Genomic DNA, 20,078 nt, shown 5'->3' with positions numbered 1-20,078 from the left:
TTTGGGCATTTATATCCCCATGGAGAGACTTTGTCACATACCAAAGTTCAGACGTGAGGTGTTTGTGACCTCCCCCCGAGGTTTCAGTCTGACAACTGTCCAGAAAGACAGGGAGAGATTGATCCAAGTTGGCTGTCTGTGAATTCATCCACTCCAGCTCCCAACAACCCGGCTTCCTTGTCTGGACCATGGAGTATATGTGGTCGGCTTCCTTCAGACCCTCCACTCGGGTTGGGTTCTCACCACCCTGTCACCTGAAGGTCACAGGGTTCCCCTCGGTCCCATTTGTGGGAATCCCATTGTGAGGAGGAGTTTATTCTGTCCCCCAGACAAAAGACACAGTGTGGGGAACTCCTCTCTCACGATGGATGGGAGCTGCCCATCTTGTCCTCTGATGTCATCTGTCTCCTCTCAGGCCCGATGCCCATAAAATAAAGCTGGATGCATTCATTTTGCAGCTTTCTGACTGTACATTTGAAAGCCTGGATCCCCTATGCCCTGGATGGGTGGTAGGAGAGTCGAGCTTTTTGGATCATCTTTCCAAACCTTAACTTGACCTTTCCATGATGAGGTTGTACAAACTGTACCTCAGCCCCTTCCCCAAATGGCACACATCTTCTGAAAGCAGAATTCAGGGCTGGGGGAGGGGAAGGGATCCAGGCAAATTCCATCTCCGGCCGGGGGGAGAGTGTGGGCCTGAGATGACTCAGTTGGGGCGTTGGAGTCTTGTGCACATATTGCTTAATATAAATGTGTGTTGGGTTGCAGAAAGAGTAAACATCCTCCAGAATTTTATCTCCATCTCTGAGACACCCATGGTTTAATCCTGTTATTTCCTCAGGAACCACACAATCCATTCTGCACCAGGAGGTGAGGATTCCAGGGGAGAAAATTCTTTGTTCCTTTTCTGAAAACTGACAACCTGGCTAGAAGACAGACAGGTTTGTAAATTTCCTTGATATTCCGTAAATTACGCACTGTGGGATCACATGTCAGGCGGAGGTGAGTTTCTCTTCAACCACTAGGGCAAGCGTTTCAGGCGGATTTCAACAGAGCAGGAAGTGTTGCCCTCCCTCCTAAGGGCCATTTTCTAATACAACCTCTGTCTGATGTAAAGCCACCCCTCTCTTCATCTTCGTGTATTCCCAAATCTGCAAAGCAGCAACGCCTCCGCGGCAAAACTGTCAGACAAGAGCACCACTGCCTACCCAGTGCTGGGAAAACTTCCTTGTCGTTGACAAGTCCGCTTTTCTGAAACTCGCCTTCCTGCGTCTGAGCCCTGCTCTGTGGCACAGCCCCTCTGCTCAGTTCTCTGACGGTGTGAAGTCTGGGGAAGTCTTCTGGCCTGGGTGGGGCAGGGAAAGGGCAGGTCACCCGCCCAGAGGAAGACGTCATGGCATTTCTAACTTTTCCTAACATTTTCTCTAATTCCAGAATGCCAAAGGGGAGTTCTCAAAGGTCAATGTTATGAATTATTTGATTGTTGTTTCTGTAAAACCTTGTTAAACGAATGCCTGTGAGCCTCTCCTGTGTGTAACAGTAATGGAAATCATCGCACAGTTGGGTGTCTGGCAGTAAATCATTGAACACATTGGGAGCAAGTCACCAGGATGCTGGCAGGGGTAAACTTCCCTCTTGTTTTTGAAACAGAAAGAAAAGGTTGACAAGTGAGAATAAGAAAAGAGGAAAAGAAATACTACACACACTGAGATTGAAGCATTTCACACTGACGCAACTGAATTGATCGCAAATTTTGAACTTCTAAGTGGTTCATGAACAGCAACAATTTTCTTAAAAACGAGCATGTCAAGGAATAAGCAAGGCTACAAAGTAAAAGCAAAACCTTGAATATATCTAAGTTCCTTTAAAGTTAAGTGTTTGGGGTTTGAAATAAAGCCAGGCGGCCCCTGTGTCCCAGATCACAGAGCTGCCGGGCAGCAGGTGTGGCTGAAACTGAAGCAGCTGTGTCTTGAAGACCTGTCCCTGCGTGGAGGGAGGGTCCTGTCCCAAGGGGAAGAAGAACAGACCCTCAAGGATCTCACAGTCTAGGAGGGGAGGCAGACCTCTTGCTTCAGGCAACAAATATTCATCGAGGGTTTTCTGCGTGCAGGCACTACTCCAAGTGCTGGGATACGTGATGGCCCAACTGACAGAAATCCCTGCCCGGGACTTTACACTCCCTGGAGGGGAAGGGGTAGGTGGCAGACAGTAAACCCTCACCAACAACTGAGTAAATTGTGAAGTGTGTTAGAAGGTGATGGTTCTGTCATTAAAAAGAAAAAAAAATTTAGATCATGGTAATGGGATCGGGAATTTGGGAGGCAAGTGGGAATACTGACCAGAGCGACCAGGGTAGGCTTCACTGAGGAGGTGACATCTCTACAAAGACATGAAGAGGGAGAGGAGTCATCCAAGCAGATGTCTGGGGTCAGGACTTTCCAGACAGAGGGAACAGTTGGGAAAAAGTGTCACAGGCAGAGGCTGCCAGACTTGGTGCAGACACTGCCAGGAGGCCAGGGAAACTGGGGGCAAGGAGGGAGAGCTGAACGGAAGGCGGGGAGAACCGAGGGTGACAGGGACTAGATCCCGCTGGGCTGCGTAAGTTCTGCTCAGTCCGCTGGACCGAAAAGGTCGTCGGTGCTGAGTGACAAGCCTGTGCGAGGCTGTAGAGTGACGCAGAGGAGGGACATGGGGGAAGAGCAGTCAGAGAAGAGGCGGGTTTGAGTTTGGACTGACACGCCCTTCATCCATGTGCTCATGTCCCTGTCTCCACGGATATCTGTTCTCGAGGCACAGCATCACATACTTAACTAGCAGCCTGAATTCATTCAACAGTCCACCTATTGGACAGATCGTTGTGGGGCCTACTATGTGCACTACCAGCCACTTGGTACTTGGGAAACATTCAGCAGACTGACTGGTGCTCCAAGGATCTTGACCCAAGTTCCACTGTGAGGCCAGAACTGTGGCTGATGGGGCAACAGAGTGACCCACACATGTTTAATGAACGTTGCAGCCTCTTTTATTAGGAGTTTCTGGAATTAGGGATGGTATGAAAGACGCAATCCTCCTCCTCCCAAAGGGAAGAGAATCTGGCTACAGAGAGGTCCTTTTGACTTTGTTCTCCTGTGTTATTTCTAACACCGAAATAACTGATACAGTAATGGCTACCCTTTATTGACCTTTGGTCAGGCTCCTTCATCCATCAGAAAACATCTTCTAATCACCAACTGGACACTGCGTCCCAGCCTACAGGACACAGTTTGCGGATACAGGGATGTAACCTGCAAGCAGATGACCGCCACGTGTAGCAGCGTGAGAAGGGCAATGGCAGGATTTAAATCATGGTACCCTAGGAACACAGAGGGAGGGCATCTTACCCCTCCCTGAGGGTGTTTGTGTGAGTTTGGTCAGGACAGACTTCTCACGGGAGGGAAGGCTTCTGAGGTAGGCACTTGGATTATCCACATTTTACAGACAAGCAACCTGAAGAACAGAGAGATCAACACAGGTAGAGCCAGATTTCAATTCTCGGCCTGTTGGGCTCCAAACCACAGCTGGAGTTTGGTCATCTCCGGAGCTGTGACGCGGCCACTAAAAACACTTCCTCTGCTTGCCTCTCGGTTCTTAATATCTGGTAAATATAGTGAGACTGGTGAGGACATAATTTGGGGATAGGGATTCATTGTAAAAGTCTCTCGAATATGGCAAAGCGCCTTCCCACAGGGAAACCCTGGAAGTTAAAGTCCTGTTTGGCTGTTAACTCTGAGGCAGGCCTTTCATGCCAAGGCACTCCAGGTCTGTTGGCTTCAGGGCAGCTCCTTTGAGGGCAGACACAGAGAGTCTTTGCCTTGCTGGGTTCCTGCGTTTCACAGCTGGACGTGGTGTTGGGACAATGGTGACTCTCCAATCATGGAACAATATCTGCATCTCAGCAACTGAAACACAAGCCAAGTGTGTCGTCGTGAATGCAAAGAAGACTGGCTTTGGAGTCGGGCAGAACGGGGGTGTGATTCCCAGATCCACCCTTTACTGCATCAGCGACCTAACCTCTTTCAGCTTGTTTCCATGTCTAGAGAAGGCGGGGTCTGATACTTACCTCTCTGGGTCTTTGGGAAATAAAACTGTATATGCCCGGCACACGTTGGCCCCTCAGCAGCTGGGCTCCAGGAAGAGCTATTCACACTGTGCCCTGTGTTAGGGGACACATCAGTGTGAGGGAAGCATGCCAGGGCCCCTGGGGTTCTGGGTGGGGTTGGGGGTTACGGTGGTGGTGATCGGACTGGTGCCATTTCCATCTTTGCTCTTTCATTGTTCACATGTCCAAGGTGCACCCTTCACTTTGTACTTAGGTGTGCTCTGCTCAGAGGAGTTGCAGTGAATGAAGTTAATCCTCACAGTTGAGTCTGTAGCAGGCAGAATCAGCAGTGGGTTGGCGCTCTCCACGGGACTTTATAGGAACTGACATAGTTTCCTCCAGGGGCTGATGGCATCTAGTGAGGACCTCTAAGGGGTGGCATGAAGGCATTGTCAGATTCCCCTGGAGGGTCCCCCATAGTGAGCAGGCAGCTGATCCTTGCCTCCCTGATGACCACAGGGACTAGTAAATCAAACCCTTTGCAAAGGGAGGACCAGTTCGTATACATTCTCTTGTCCTAACAGAAAACTCAGACTGTACCTTACAGTGAAAAATTCTCTCCTCAAATCCAAGTCCACAGGTAGGGCAGTTCAAGGCCTGTTTAATTTACTGTTATGGGGTCAATGACACCACCAAGTGGCAGATTCTTTCCATGTTTCGGCTTATCCCTCCTCCCTGTGAGGTAGGTCCTCAGCCTGGATCCCTTCAGGGTGTGAAAATTGTGGCCACAGTTTCAAACTCCAAATTCAGACACAACAATGGGCCCATATGAAATAAGGGGAGATCTTTGCCGCGTGTATGCTATTCTTAGCGAGGAAGCCTTTCCCAGAAAAACTCTGTCATCATAGTGCACTTCCACTTAGCTCACTGTGAACCGGAGGAAAATGTTTGTCTGTCTGGGGAATCTATAATGAAATCTCCATCACTTTCTATTGAGTAAAAATAGAAAATCTAACTGTGCCTCTACATCCAGGTACTCCCTAAGGTAAAATGGAAATTGCTGTGCTTAACCTGACACCTGAACAGAAGTAGGAATCAGGCAGATGAGGAGGGAGGAAGTGCATGCCAGATAGAGGGAACAGCACACGTGAGATTGTGGAACTCGGGGGTGGGGGGGGGGGGCGGAGAGAGAGGGAGAGAAGGAGAGGGAGAGGGAGGGGGAGGGAGAGAGGGAGAGGAGAAGGACGAGTACAAGCACGAGCGCACTGGCCACTTGAGGAACAGAAAGAGGTTTTGGTTGGCTGGAATATCAAGTGGGGCGTGGAGCAGAGGTAGGGGTCTGCTGAAGATGAGGCATTTGGGGGCAGGAGGCTGGACGTTATCCTAAGAGCAGCAGGCAGCCCCTGCAGAGTTTTGAGCAGGGGTGACATGACCAGATTAGGATTTAAGAAAGGTCCCTCAGGCAGTGGAAAAGAGAACTTGAGGAAAGGGCCAAGATTGGTGGTGGTTGTCAAGGAGAGAGATGAGGGTGACCTGGACTAGGGAACTGTAGTGATGAAGAGAAGTGTCCACATCTTCTTTTAGAAAGACTTAGGAGGTCTAATTGGCTGGGCTTGATGATGAGGTGGGAGGGGTGAGAGAGGCAGCAATCAAAGATGGCTTTGAGGATCTCTGGCCTAAGCAGCTGGGTAGAAGGCTGCCTTTCACTGAGTTAGGCAACGCCAGAGGGGGTGCAGAGGTGTGGGGAGTGGGGGTGGATGGATTCAGTTTGGGCATGTTGGGTATTCCTTGCCTGTGGGCCTCAAACAGTTGTTGACCTGAGTGACTTGGGGGAGCTGACCTAACCTCTCTGGGCCTAAGATGCCTCATCTGTGATAGGACAGTGCTACTAATAATTAGGAAAAATGACTAATTTCTGTTTTCTTCATTTAGTCTAGGAGAACGTTCTCCTTTGATACAGCAGAGTGCTGGTTTACTATCAGGTACTCCCTAGGTAAAATGGAAATCTCTCTACTTGAAACAGCACATAAGACATTGACCAGCTTCAACTAGCTTTGCTTCCTTAAAACAGGTAATCGATTAATCAAACCTTGCCAGGTGGGAATCCGTAGCCCCAGGATGACCCCGGCCTTCAATAAGGAAAAATCTGGTTTCCAGCAGCCCCGGTAGCTTGATGGACTGATTTGAGACTAGCCAATCAGCTTATGTGGGCCCAGCTGCAGCTCAGTAGCTCCTAATTCCTTAAATTTTGCCCCGAACCTTGGATCGGGGAGAGAGATTTGAGAGCCTTGCTGCCCGTCTCCTTGCTGGTTGGCCCTGCAATAAAGCCTTTTCTTTTCTCAAAAGTTGGTGCCATGGTGTTGGCTTCGGTGTGCATCGGGCGGTGGACCTTGCCCCGGTAACATGCTAATCCATCTACCCTCTTGGTTTTCCATATGTGCTCTGTGTATTTTCACCAGGCAGCATGTGTTGCCAACATTAAAAGAAAAAAACATTCAAAGTAATCAGTGTTGATCATCACACGTGTGCGGTATGATAGCCCATCAGCCTGTCTCTCAGAGAAACAGCCCCCCTGCAGACCCTCCAGTCTTCCTCCTGTAGCCCCTCACTCCCCCCAGAGGGTTGGGGGTAGGGCCTTTGAGACTGAGTTTCTCTAACACTTTTCTGTGGTGTCATCTCCAGCGTCCTGGAGGTTGTCTAGCACTTGTTAACCGCAGTCTGCCTATGGGCCTGTCAGTTGGCTCAGGAGGTCTGTAGTCTAGGAGAGAGGATTGAACCGGATATGTGGATCTGGAAACTGTCAGTGGATGGCTGAATAGCAGGGAGGTGATGAAGCCACAGATACCTAGGTTTGAGTCAAGGCTCCACCACTTAGTCCTTGTGTGACTTTGGGCAGGTTACTTAACCTCTGTGGTCAGTTTCCTCATTTGTAAGATGAGGACGGTGAGCATATTCTGGGATAATGACTCAGTTTTGCTTCCTTCACTTAGATCATGATAATATTACCTTTTGAAAACTATAATGTGCTCCCGGAGTGTCGATTACTTCCAGGGTAAGAAGGGAATCTCTCTACTTACCCATGTACGTGCTTGGACAAGCATGAAAGATGCCTTGCTCATTTTTACCGTGTTGACAATGTTGAACTTCACCCCAGCCCTGAACACAAACCGCGGTAAAGAAGTCTCTGCAGGCTTTTGTGTTCTGGAAATGGCTTACCCCAAAGGACCACCCTTCCTCTTAGGACTCAGAGAAGGCCTGCTGTCCACTCTTTGTCCTACTTCCCGTAAGACCCGCGGATGACTCCTGGTATACCTGCGACAAGGCCAAACACAGACCTTTCTCCTTTGCTGAAGGGCCAGATAAGAGACCCTCCAACGCCCTGTTCTTTGTCTCATGAATGATAACTGAGATTAGAAGTCAGTCCTCCTGAAACTAGCTAGACAGCAGAGATAAACATCTGTTCAGCTGAAGGAGACTTGCCCTGAATGCAGAAACGATCCCACACTGTGAATCTCCCCCCTATAACGGGTCTGCTCATTCTTGTGAAGTGAAAGGCAAAACCACCCAACTGTGACAGTCTGATCTTCAGATCTGGGGTGCGCTCCCGATCGCGACAGCCTGAATGAAGTCCGTCTCTTTACTAGATTGGTTTCTGTCTTTCCCAGTGTGATGATGTGCAAAAACGGTGGGTAAGAAAACAAATCGGTAACAGGTGCTTCTCCTCCCGTGTGCACTCCCAAGTACCCAGGTACAGGAGTACCCAGGCTGTCACGGGAGAAGCCCCTCCTTCCATTCCCCCAGCTCAGCACCCACGTGCGTCGTCGTCAGTGAAGTCACCTCCACCGCCGGGTAACTTCCTGCGTTCTCAAGAAGCATCCCTCCCGACCCGTCCCGTCCCTGCGCTCCTGGGACACCGCTCAGCTGCGCGGCCAGGATGGGCGGGCTCAACCCTTCTCTCCTCCGAGCGGGTTTTCTGTCGCGGGTTCCCCCGGCCGCCCACGGAGAGGAACCCACTCTCCCTCAGGCCACTCCTGGGTCCCTCCCCGCCCACTGCAGCCCGTGGGAGGCTGGGGTCAGAGGACTTGGCTCCTCTTTAGAGTCCCATCCCTGTGACGTCAGGCGCAGCCGCCAGACCCTCCGGGATGGGGGGGGGGGGGGGGGGGGCAGGGCAGCCACCCTAGGACGTCGGGAGGATTTCTCCTCTCGGTGGTCTTAACCCTTCTATTCCCGGGGACCGCGCTTCTTCTCCTGGGCTGAGGATGGGAGGCAGCGCACTGGCTACTGGACGGCGGGAACCTGATCCGCAAAAGAACGTGCGTGAGCCCGACAGCCCCAGAGACAGAGACGGACACACAGACAGAGAGAGGGGTGATCGCCCTAGAACAGTCCCGGGGCGCGTTGTTGTCACGGGACCAGAATCCTTCTCTTTGGCCGAGGGGGAGGTGTACTTTCCAAAGGAACCGTTGTTTTTCTCAGACGCCCTATCGCTTCGGTATCAGAACGGCGGTTTGACAATTTGTGTGGCGTATTTCTCCTTCTCTAGTTGAGGGTTGCCATTTTTAAGCGGAGAAGGAAGATATTGACGCTTTCTACGGGCATCGTTGGACGCCCACCGCCCCACCCCCGGGATATAATTGGGCTAGAGTCAGTGTTCAACGGGTTCAGAAATAGTCTGTTTCCTTGGCATCACCTCCCTCCCTACCTCACCTCCCGCCCCACAGAGTTAGGCAAAATAATTGAAGTGTTTTCTAGGAAACCTACATTTCCCGTATTGAAACCATCAGAGAAACTCTTTCTAGGAGGTGTATGAGAGAGGTCATGATGTGACATAGGAATAGACGTGCTTTTTTAATAGGCTCTGTAGTTCCTGCATTGATATGCAATTGTTTAGACAATTTTTATCAGATGGCTCTACAAGCTGCAGTGTATACTATTTAGAGAAGGATGGTATCTTTGGTCGTCCAGTTTACTGGAGTACAGCCCATCCAGGGCAACAGACCTCTCCTGTGATCAGAAATTTGTTTCTATAACTAGTCACAGAATTCTATTTACATTTCCAATACAGTTTCCTTACATTGACATATTCCTACTGCGTACATTTGGGGGTTGGGGGTGTGTATATGTGTCAGGGCTGTTTTACTTGTTTGTTTTGTCAAAAATGGAAAAGTGAATGACCTTGTGTCCCTGAGCCTTTCAGGGTAACCAGCAACAGAGAGAAAGGATAAAAAAAGAAAGGATTTCCTTTTTTCTTTTTTGCTGCGAAAGATTCGCCCTGAGCTAACATCTGTTGCCAATCTTCCTCTCTTTTTTTTCCCCCTCCCCGAAGCCCCAGTACCTAGCTGTATATTCTGGTTGGTAAGTCCTTCCATGTGAGCCACTGCCGCAGCCACAGCATGGCTACTGACCGCCGGGTGGTGTGGCTGGGCGCCAGGAGCGAACCGGGCCACCAAAGCAGAGCGCTCTGAACTTGAACCACTAGGCCATCAGGGCTGGCTCAGGATTTCCATATTTTAAGGAGTAGATTTTCGGCAGCTCCCTATCCTAAGGGCAGGGTCTCTTACCTGGAACGCCTTGGTATTCCCTAAAACGTTTTGTGACTGGTTGGTTTAGGGAAGCACGGGTTCTACTGTTTTTAGTTGGATGTTGACTACATTTAAAACTGTGCTTGCGATTGCATGAAATAGGTAAGTTAAAACTTAAAGTCGCAGTGATCCGTTTTCTTTCCCCAGCACGTGGATGCAATACAAACTCAAGAGAAATGTTCAGTTTAGGCAAGGCCAACGTGCCTGGCAAGGAACATTTATAAAGTGAAGAAGCCCGATGTGCTAAAAGGACATCTAAACTGTGGTCATTTGAATCAGCATATCATTTAAGTATTTAAGGGGTAAGGAGAGCCAAGAGTATGTATAAGGTGGCGAATGCGAGTTAAAACAGGTGACAGTATTAGCAGGGAGAGATTGGTGTAATGAATAGTGTAGAGAATTTTGTATTTTAACAGAGCTAAGTGAAAAATGGTCACCACCACTACCTAGCTGTGTGACCTTGAGTGAGTTGCTTACCCTCTCTGATCCTCAGTTACCTCATCTGCAAATGGGGACAATGATATTATGTATCACACCACCCCCAGGAGAAGCCATTCCTGACCATCTGGGTTACGGGGCTCTCTTCTGTGTTCCGCCCACATCTGCCTCGGCCCTCATCACGCTTGTTTCGTCTTGTCTTCAGCATGGCGGCCTGCCCACCAGACTGTGAGCTCTTCTCTGAGGACTGTTATCCTGCACGGCATCCCGTGCGCACAAAGTCTACCAAAGCATGGATCCTGGAGCCTGGTGCCTAGCAGGTGCTCCGAACACGTTTATCCTGTGAGTGATGGTGACAACCAGCGATGCACACAGAGCAGTGTAGCTGTTGGTATGCTGTCGATTTGTTTATTGGAAGCAATATATCCTAATGAGTGGGCAGAGCAAATCTCTCAGATCAATTTTCAATCCAGCGGCTGTTTGTGTCTTGTATCCCCCACCGTCCAGAACCTTAATGTGCCAGTGTAACACCCACTTTTTCCCTTCCTAGTGTATAGCTACCGTTGTGCCAGCTGTTTCTCACCTGGAAATAACATGTTGTAAATAAGCAAACACAGAAAATTCTCTGCTCAAATTTCTGTTCGTTCAAGGGGGCAAGGGGCATCATGTCTTCTCTCCCCACTCCGTCCCGAGTGCCTAGTGTCCGAGTATTCCTCACATTTTTCCCCTTTATATTGTATCTTGGACAGTCTTTTACTTGCTCAGGATTAGGTCTGTGCAAGGTTGGGGCTGCACTGGGTAATTCGCTGAAGGGACTGATGAACAGGTGGGCCCTTGGTAAATATTGGTTGGAGGAATCCAACCTGGACGGCCAGGTTATCTTATTTCGTGGGTGAGAGGTGTAGATGTCACTCTGGCTTCCATCAGCAGAATGGACGATGTGAACCCGCTGCTCAGTGCCCTTGGGTGGGTCCACGTGTCCTCTGTCACTCGCAGCAGGAGACTGTTCTCCTTGTGTCCCTCTTGCTTACTGTGGCCACTCCTCCTCTTTACCCTTCCCCTCTGCCCTCCCTTGTACTCCCACTGCTTTCTCTTTATATGTCCTCTGGCCCACCACACTGTAAGATCCCTAACGAAAGAACCACGTTTCATGGGTCTCTTCCTTTCCTCTTTTGCACTCAGAAGAGGGCATCAGCGGTTGTTACTGATTTAAATGTTCTTTTGTAATGACACTGCTCTGAAAAGCATCTCCTTCGTTCTAGAGTCAGTAGGATGGAGGTTTTCTGTGTAGGCACCAAAAATATAGGACACCTGTGTACCAGGTGCTGGAGAATCTCTTTTATTAACCTGTGTGGTTTGCATCGCTGCAACTCAGACTCATTTTTCCTTGGCTTTGCACAGGGCTGGGAGCATGGTTTTCAGCACTCGGTGACCTTGGACAGATCTCAGTCTATTACCCTTAGGATTTTGCCATTCCTGGAGAAAAAGAAAAAATCAGACTGTTATTTAAAATGTTATTAAATGAAATATGATTCTTTGAACAGAAACAAATTTATTTTATAATCGTTTTTCATATCATTATGGAAAGTTGACAGAAGTATCGCATGTCACTGGTTTAATTGTCAAGATAAATACAAGTATCTTCATAGCATTCATCACCCCTGACATAGGAGGTGCTTACCTGTTTAGTTGTTTACTTTCTTCTCCCCACACCAGAATGCAAGCTTCATGAGAATGGAGAGTCTGCAAATTTTGTCCTGGGCAGTATTCCCAGCACTGAGAATGGAGCCTGGCACTAGGAAGTGATATGAAATATTTGCTGCGTGAGTTACCTGATCGCTGGACCAGCTCTGGACGTGTAGGTCAGCCCCCAGGACATTCTCGCCTGCATTCTCTCCCTCGGGATTGCTTTCTAAGTCAGGCTTTCAGGGAGGCCGAGAATCCAGGGAGGCCGTGCCACCAAGAGTGCATGCATCTGGAGTCAGGATGCACCTGGGGTGGAGTTCTGCCCCTTGCCTGAGGTGTGATCTTGGAGATGTTACTTAACCTCTCCACGCAAGCATTTCCACCTCTGTGACGTGGGAAGATATGGATTCTGCGGGGTTGATATACTAAATGAGATGTTTCCGAAGGGCCCCGCATTCTCTTTATTCCGCTCGACAGATAGTGTATTTATGAATGCCCACTGAGGTCGAGGGCTCTGTGATGGGTGAACAAGATAAAGTCCCTGGCCTCTGTCAGCTCCTGGGCCAGTGGGTGAGACAGACAAACAACCACCTCCGACAGCTGAGTGAGGTTGTGGCTGGGATAGGAGAAATACAGGGTGTTGCGGGAGCTCAGAGGAAATCCCCCGTCCAGGATGTGAGGAAAGGGGCAGAGAAGGCTTCTTGGAGGACATGCTGTCTAAGCTGAGTCCTGGGGGTGGAATAAGAGGCGACAGTCTTGCTAACAGCCATTCCATTCCCAAACCCTTCACCTAGGACTGCCACAGACATTGCCCCCCACACGCTCCTGACTGATTGAGGAGTGGGGATGTGACCCAGTGCTGGCCAATGAGAAAGGAAGGGAATGTTTGCCCGGGGCGGGGGGGTGGGGGGGGGGGGCGGGCAGTGGCTGCTTCTGGGATACTTCGTTGTTCAGAGGAAAGATCCGGGATTAGAAAGTCCTTTTCTGTTCTTGGATATCTCCGTATCTGGATGTCGATCCTGGAACAACCACTCCAGAAAAGGACAGATCAGAGAGCTGAAAAGAACCTGGGTCCTTGACACCATCACTGGATCCCAGAGTGTCCCCCGCCTGAAACCCCTCCTCCAACAGTCCTAATCAGAAAGGCAATTCACGATCATACAAGATGAAATCAGGAGGAAGGATCATTTTGTATGATCGTGAATTGCCTTTCTGATTAGGACTGTTGGAGGAGGGGTTTTCTCTTTACTCACAGCCCAAAGCAGACTTCCTGATACAGTGAGCATCGTGGGTTTTTTGGTTGGTTGGTTGGTTGGTTTTTGAGGGAGTTTTGATACCGTGTAGTGGGAAAGGGCTCAGGTTCTGATACTAGACAACCTTCCTTCCGACCCAGTTCTGCCACTTGCAGTCATGTCATCTTGAGAAATTCACTTGGCCCCCTGTGCCTTACTATCCTCACCTGTGAAATGGGTTTAGTATTCTTCATCATAACAATACCAACTGAGAGGGTTGTGTTTGTGAGTATGTAATGAGGTAATGCAGTGAGGTTCGTAGAAATGTGCCTGGCATGTTCCCTATCCTTACAACTACTGATGCTGCCGTGGGGTGGGTTGCAGGCCAGGCTTTACGCTGCGAGAGCTACAGTGAAGAACATAAAGATCACCTTAGACATCTCTGTCCAGCCCTAGAGGTTCTTTCTTTCTTTGCCACAGTCTTCTAGCTTTTCCCTCACACGTGGACGACCCCTCAGCAGAAGGCTGGCTCTTCCATTGTGGGTCTCTGACCGGGGAACCTCAAGTACACGTCATCTTATGTTGTGTGCATCCATTCAGTTCACTCTAGTTCTGTTCTCAGATAGGTAGGGGCTGCTTGTGTGCAGGGGGCACCCCAGGACAGTTAGCAGAGCCTGTGGTGTTCTGTCGGCTCCTGCACGGCGTTGGAAGCTCTCTGTGTCCTGGTCCCTGCTTTTCTCTCCAAACTCTTCTCCCTCCGCCCCAGAAGTCAGTTGACACGCACGCTGGATTCCAGCGCACACTCTGCCACTTCAGCCATCCTCTCTCCTTCAGCCTCAAATGCCTCATTGTAAGATGGCAATCACTCCACTTACTCGAGAGGTTTGTTGAGAGACCTACAGGAGATAATGGATCTGAGACACCCAGCTCACGTTACCTGGCACGTGGAAGGCACTAAATAAACGGCAGCGTTCTCTATCACGCTTCTTTAATCCACAGCATCCGGCATGCAAATGGTAGGCTTTCCTTCTCTTTTGTTAGGCTGAATAATATCCCATTGTGTACATATACCACATTTTCTTTCTCCACTCCTCTGTCCGTAGACAATTGGGCTGTTTCCATTATCTTGGCTGTTGTGAATAAAGCTGCAGTAAAAATGGGAGTGCAGGTATCTCTTCGAGATCCTGATTTCAGTTCTTGTGGATATATACTTAGATGTGGGATTGTTGGATCATGCGGTGGTTCTCGTTTTAATTTTTTGAAGAACCTCCATACTGTCTTCCATAGTGGCCACTCCAGTTTATGTTCCCAACAGTGTATAAGGGTTCCAATTTCTCTGCATCTTCACTAGCACTTGTTATCTTTTGTTTGTGTGTTTGTTTTTTATAATAGCCATCCTAACATGTGCCATGAGGTATCCCATTGTGGTTTTGATTTGCATTTCCCTCATGATTAGTGATGTTGAGCACCTTTTCATATACTTATTGGCCATTTGTATGTCTTCCTTGGAGAAATGTCTACTCAAATCCTTTGCCCATTTTTAACTGGCTTATTGGTTTTCTGGTTATTGAGTTATGTAAGTTCATTATTAATTTTGAACATTAACTCATCAGATCTATGCTTTGCAAATACTTTTGCCCATTCTGCATGTTGCCTTTTCACTCCGTTGAATGTTTCCTTGCTGTGCAGAGGCTCTTTAGTTTGATGTAGCCCCACTTGTCTATTGTTGCTTTTGTTGCCTGGGCTTTGGGTGTCATTTCCATAAAGTCATTGCCAAGACCAATGTCGTGCAGCTTCTAGGAGTTTTACAGTTTCAGGTCATCTGTTTAATCTTTAATCCATTTTGAGTTGACTGGTATGTGTGGTGTAAGATGGGGGTCCAGTTTCATCCTTTTGCATGTGGATATCCAGTTTCCCCAGCACTATTTGTTGAAGAGACTGTCCTTTTCCCGTTATGCATTCTTGGGGCCCTTGTCAAAGATCACTTGGCTGTATATGCGTGGGTTTGTTTCTGGGTTCTGTTCTGTATCATAGGTCTATACGTCTGTCTTTATGCCAGTGCCATACTGTTTTACTTACTGTAGCTTTGTAATAAAGTTTGAAATGAGGAAGTTTGATGCCTCCAGCTTGGTTCTTCTTTCTCAGAGTTGCCTTGGCCATTCTGGGTCTTTTGTTATTCCGTATGAATTTTAGGATTGTTTTTCTATTTCTGTAAAAAATGCCAGTGGGACTTTGGTGGGAATAGCATTGAATCTGTCTATCATTTTTCTTCTTAATCTGTTATATTAATCTGTGGATTACGTTGATTGATTAATCAGTTCTCTTCTTAACCTGTGGGTTGCATTGGTTGATTTTCAGTAATTGACCCACCGTTGCATTCCAAAGTTAACCCCACTTGATCAAGGTGTATTATTCTTTTCGTATATTGCTGGATTCGAGGCTAGTATTTTGTTGAGGAATTTTGTGCTTGTGACAAGAAAGAATATTGGTCTGGAGTTTTCTTTTTCTGGGACCAGTGAAATGCTAGCCTCATAAAATCCTCCACCTCTGTTTTCTGGAGGAAATTGTGTAGAATTTGTGGGGGTTTCTTCCTCTCAATATTTGGTAGGATTCACCAGTGCTACCACCTGGGTTTTTTCCCCAAAGGTTTTCAACTACTGATTCACATTATGTAGAAGATGTGGGACTTTGTACACTATTTCACCTTGGGCGCATCTTGGTACTTTATGGGTTTTGAGTCGTGGATCCGTTTCTTCTAAGTAGTTGCATTTATATATGTTAAGTTGAATGTAGTGTTACCATATTTTTGTCCTTTTCATATTTGCTGGGTCTACAGTGAGATCTCCTCTTTCATACCTGCAATTGGTAACTTGCTTCTTCTCTCTCTTTTTCGTCTTCATCAGTCCTGCTAGAGGTTTATCAATTTTATTGATCATTTCAAAGAACCAGCTTTTGGCTTAATTGAGTTTCTCTCCATTTTTTTTTTTTTTCTGTTAGAAATCTCGTTGGTTTCTGTTCTTACTTTTTAGTAAAATCTTATTTATACTTACTGGGAATTTTGAGATGTTTTCTATAGGCTCGAGCAGCCTTTTTAACTGGGTGAAAAGTCAGTGAGGATGAGGGAAAATTTAAAAGGGTGTGTCACCATGGTGCAAACGCTTACAATTTAGTAAATGTCTACTTTTTGCAAGTATAGGAATGCTTATGAGAAGAGGACGTGTTAGTCACACACTGATTGTTCTTTAAATTATGCTTCAGAATAATTTGTAAAAAGTCAGCAGGGCATTAACGTGATTGACTGCCAGCGCATCGTTTTGCATTGTGTCATATGGGTGCAATAATTGATCTCATTTCTGAAACCCTTGTAATAATAATATATATTATATGATATATAATAAACCCCTATAATCATATGCCAGAAGTATTCTGAGCTCTTGAGATGTAATTATCTCATTTAACCTGCAGGACAATGCTAGGAAATAGGTCTCATTATTATCCCCATTTTACAGATGGGAAACAGAGGGACAGAAAGGTTGGGTAAGATGAATAATAATGGAATGGATTTTCTTTCTTCTCTTGTCACTGTGTGTTGCAGTCTGGGTTCTTCTGGCTCCCCACGTTCCCTGCTACCTTCTAGTTCTTCGAGAACCTTCGTCTTCACCTTCCTGTCCAGACCCCAGGGCCGGCTGGAGCTTCGAGCACAGACTAGACCTCCATGGATCCCCTCCAGAAGCGTAACTCAACGTTGATTTCTGAATCTTCCCTGATGACCTCTGAAGAGACATCCAGGGAAGTCACAGCAGCCTCTCATCCTTCCTTCTCAGGATTGCTAATGATGGGCATCAGTGACCTGAACCCCCATCCTAGCACCAACTACTCTGCCCCTCTACCAGAGGGGCTGCTCCAGGAGCGGTACAGAGATGAGGAAATCCTGCAAGAGAGGCGGTGGAAAAGGTCAGCATCCCCTCAGGGGAAGAAAACATTCCTCGGGCACATGAGACGGAGACACCTCGATCACGTGGCACCTTATCAGGTTGAAAGGGAAGCCAGAGTCTCTTCCTCAGATGGTAGAGTTCAGAATAGATTCCGGTGTGAATGTCGATACTGCCAGAGCCGTAGGCCGAGTGTTTCTGGGATGCCTGCGGAGAGGAAGGGGGCCCCACATCCTTCCTCCTGGGAAACGCTAGTACAGGGCCTCAGTGGCTTGACCCTCAGCCTGGGTACCAACCGGCCCGGTCTTCTGCCGGAAGGGGTGCTCCAACAGCAGGAGAGAGAGGAGAAGCTCCAACTGGAGATGCGGCAGGAAAGCAAAAGAATGTTTCAGAGGCTCCTAAAACAGTGGTTAAAAGAAAACTGAGACTCTCATCCTCATGTGATGGAGATCTGAATGGATTCAGACGTGGATGCTGGTGTTGCCAGATCCTGGGCGTGGATTGCTTTTGGGGACCAAAGAGTAAGCAATAGTTGGAGGAGTGACAAGACCAGAGTTATGACTGGAAATCCTGTCAGCACGAGCCTTGATTTGATCCCAGGAAGGTCCTAATCTTTCCTGCCTGGAATTTCTGGATCACTCTGGGGCATTCTGTGGCAAGGGAGACTGCAAACGAGTGGTCCTTAACTCCTGTAATATGGCTCCCATGATGCATGTTGTCACTTTCACACCCTGAATCTCTGTCTTTCCTCCTTACTTTGTGTCAATAGGATAGAAACTGCCTCTGTACTGAGAATGCCTTGTTGCTGTGTGTGTGCTTTTGTGCCATTTTATTGACTGCTTCCAAGAAGCAGCACTAGGTTTGGTGGAATGCACGGGCACTAAACTTAGATCCAGTTTCCAAGATCTGAGGCTAAACAAAGTGTGGGAAAAGGACGTGGAGCTAGAACTCGGGGGTTCGCCATTTGTATCGTATGGTTTGTATAAGCTATTATGAGTATGACGAGCTTAAATGTAGCTGTTTCCCTGCTCCTTAACATTGAGTAGTCTTCCCCCTTGAGGGAATTTCTGATGGGTTACCTCGTCGTCGATACCAAATAAATACACGTGTGAAAGGAAACTAACTTTAGAATTCAGGTTTGTTCATCCATATTGTTTTGTCCTTTGTTAGATCTGAGATCACTACATTTAAATCCCAGAGCAGTAGATCAGAGTGAACCAAGAGGAGCTCTAAACCGTGCGCATTTGGAACAGGGGAGGAGGGAGGGCAACAGAGAATACCATCAAGCCACTGTTTGTGGCCCTGCAGCGAAACCAGCCTTCAGGTCACCCAGGCAGAGCAAATGGAAGAGAGCCCTTCTGCCCATGGAGAGTTGGAAGCAGAGTCTGCTGCCCACAGTAGGAGGTCCTGCCAGATGGTGCTGGTGCCCCTGGCACGCAGACTCCCGGGGCCATTCCTCGTTGCCTGGTATCCCTGGGTTGGTGCAGGCAAACAGTAGTTTCATGCCTGCCGCGTGAGAACCAGAGTGTCACTGAGTTATTTGACAGTCGTATTTGGATTTAGACATGTGCCTTTTCATTTCAGGAGGCACGAATGATTAAATCTACCTTTTCCCTCCACAGAATCCAATGATGTGTACCCAGGAAGTGACCATGCAGTTCTTCTGAACTGAAAATAAACTCTGCTTTCCGTTAGTCTGTGTCTTCATGTAGTCCCCAGAGCTGTGTTGCTGCAAAAAATCTACGCGTCTTCTGCAGACAGAAGTGGCTTGAGAACAGGTACGTTTATTAGATTCTGAACTTGTCATCTCATCAGAGAGCTTGGGAGCTTAACTGACCCTGCCAGGCTTGTCTCCCAGCTGGAGGGGAGAAGGTAAGTAAAGCAGGGCTTTTCTTTCTTGAAACTCAAAGGCCTAAATTCGGACTGGTCATCTGCAGTGTGTTTAGAAGGGGTAACACGGCGTTTCATGTTTATTGGTTGTTTACTAGATGTCAGACAATGTTCTACCTGTGTCCGTAGATCAGCTTATTTAATCCTCTCCCACAGACCCATCGTTTAGCAAGATTCGATCCCCATTTATGAAGTGGGAAAGCAGAGTATAGAGCAGTTAGGGGACTTGCTCAGGGTCACACAGGCAATAAGAGGGGTGTGGCACACAAACCTAGGCCGACTGGATTCAGAGCCCCCGCTCTTAACCATTCGCCGCACCGTAACCCCTTCAAGGCTGGGGGTGAAGCATGAAGAGCTGGTGACTTCAGTGGAAGATTCACTGCTGGCACCACATAGCCTTGGTAACGTACATCATCGGATCTTCCCCACAGTGCACTGGGGCAAGGATAATATCCCCACCTGGCAGAGTTCACAGAAGTCATAAAGTGATGGCCTCACTCCAGCAGCCACACCCGGTCAATCCTGCCAACCACAGTCTAGCCACTCATGAAGGTTGGCATTGTCTCCCCTTACCTCCCCCACTCCATGCTAGGCTGGCTGTTGGGGCGGGGAAGTGAGGAGGAGCTGTAGAGCCCACCCCTGGCCTTGGGAGTTGAGCCTTTAATCAGAGAGAGATCTGACACCCATAGGTATGGTGGAGAGCCCATCATTGATCCCCTGTGCGTCTCGGTTGCTGGGAGATGAGAGGAGTGAAAAAAGGATCATGGTGGGGTGAAGTGGACGCTGGGGGCTTGCTGAGGGAGGTCCTAACTGCAGAGTTACCCATGGACTCCAGGAGAGTGCATGGATATGGGTGGGCGGGTGTAACTGAGGGAGTCAGCGGCACCACCCCTTCCCCATCTCAAAGTCTTTGTCCCCACTCCCGTGTATGGGGTGTAGGAGGAGACCTGGGGTCACATCTGAGACAGCATACTGTCCCAAGTTATAGACCAGGAGCCGGAGTGTGGTGGTGTCCAGCAGGTCAAATTCTAGACCAGAGACTGAGCCAGAGGCGCCAGGAAGCAAGAAAATATTGGGAGAGAGTGGGCTTAAAATGTAATGCCCAGATAGAAAAATCAGAAGGTACCTATTGCAAGTAAAGAAGTCAAATTATTAAATTAAAAACCTTCCCACAAAGGAAAGCCCGGGGCCAGCTGGCTCCATTGGTGAATTCTATCAGACGTTCAGAGAAGAAATAATA

At 48.3% G+C, this 20,078-nt stretch overlaps 1 protein-coding gene across 16 annotated transcripts in view; it reads left to right on the top strand.

The window, feature by feature from the left end:
• The window catches only part of LOC100060161 (protein FAM156A/FAM156B), a 72,650-nt gene that overhangs the window by 46,882 nt on the left and 5,690 nt on the right, over nucleotides 1–20,078 (top strand). For 5 of the 16 annotated variants that reach the window (XM_070257078.1, XM_070257074.1, XM_070257073.1 and 2 more), the window contains exons 2-3: nucleotides 842–941; nucleotides 16,612–18,067. In XM_070257078.1, coding sequence (XP_070113179.1) covers nucleotides 16,732–17,373 — 642 coding nt within the window. In that variant the 5' untranslated portion in view covers nucleotides 842–941; nucleotides 16,612–16,731 and the 3' untranslated portion in view covers nucleotides 17,374–18,067. Of the gene's footprint in view, nucleotides 1–841; nucleotides 942–8,264; nucleotides 8,392–10,301; nucleotides 10,490–11,814; nucleotides 11,961–16,611; nucleotides 18,068–18,570; nucleotides 18,727–20,078 lie in introns of those variants that run through there. The other 11 variants (XR_011434644.1, XR_011434643.1, XM_070257079.1 and 8 more) reach the window with 9 other exon arrangements.

Source organism: Equus caballus, chromosome X (assembly GCF_041296265.1).
Source record: "Equus caballus isolate H_3958 breed thoroughbred chromosome X, TB-T2T, whole genome shotgun sequence".
NCBI lineage: Eukaryota > Metazoa > Chordata > Mammalia > Perissodactyla > Equidae > Equus > Equus caballus.
The sequence above is the reverse complement of the archived record's forward strand: the minus strand, read 5'-3'. Positions and strand labels throughout refer to the sequence as shown.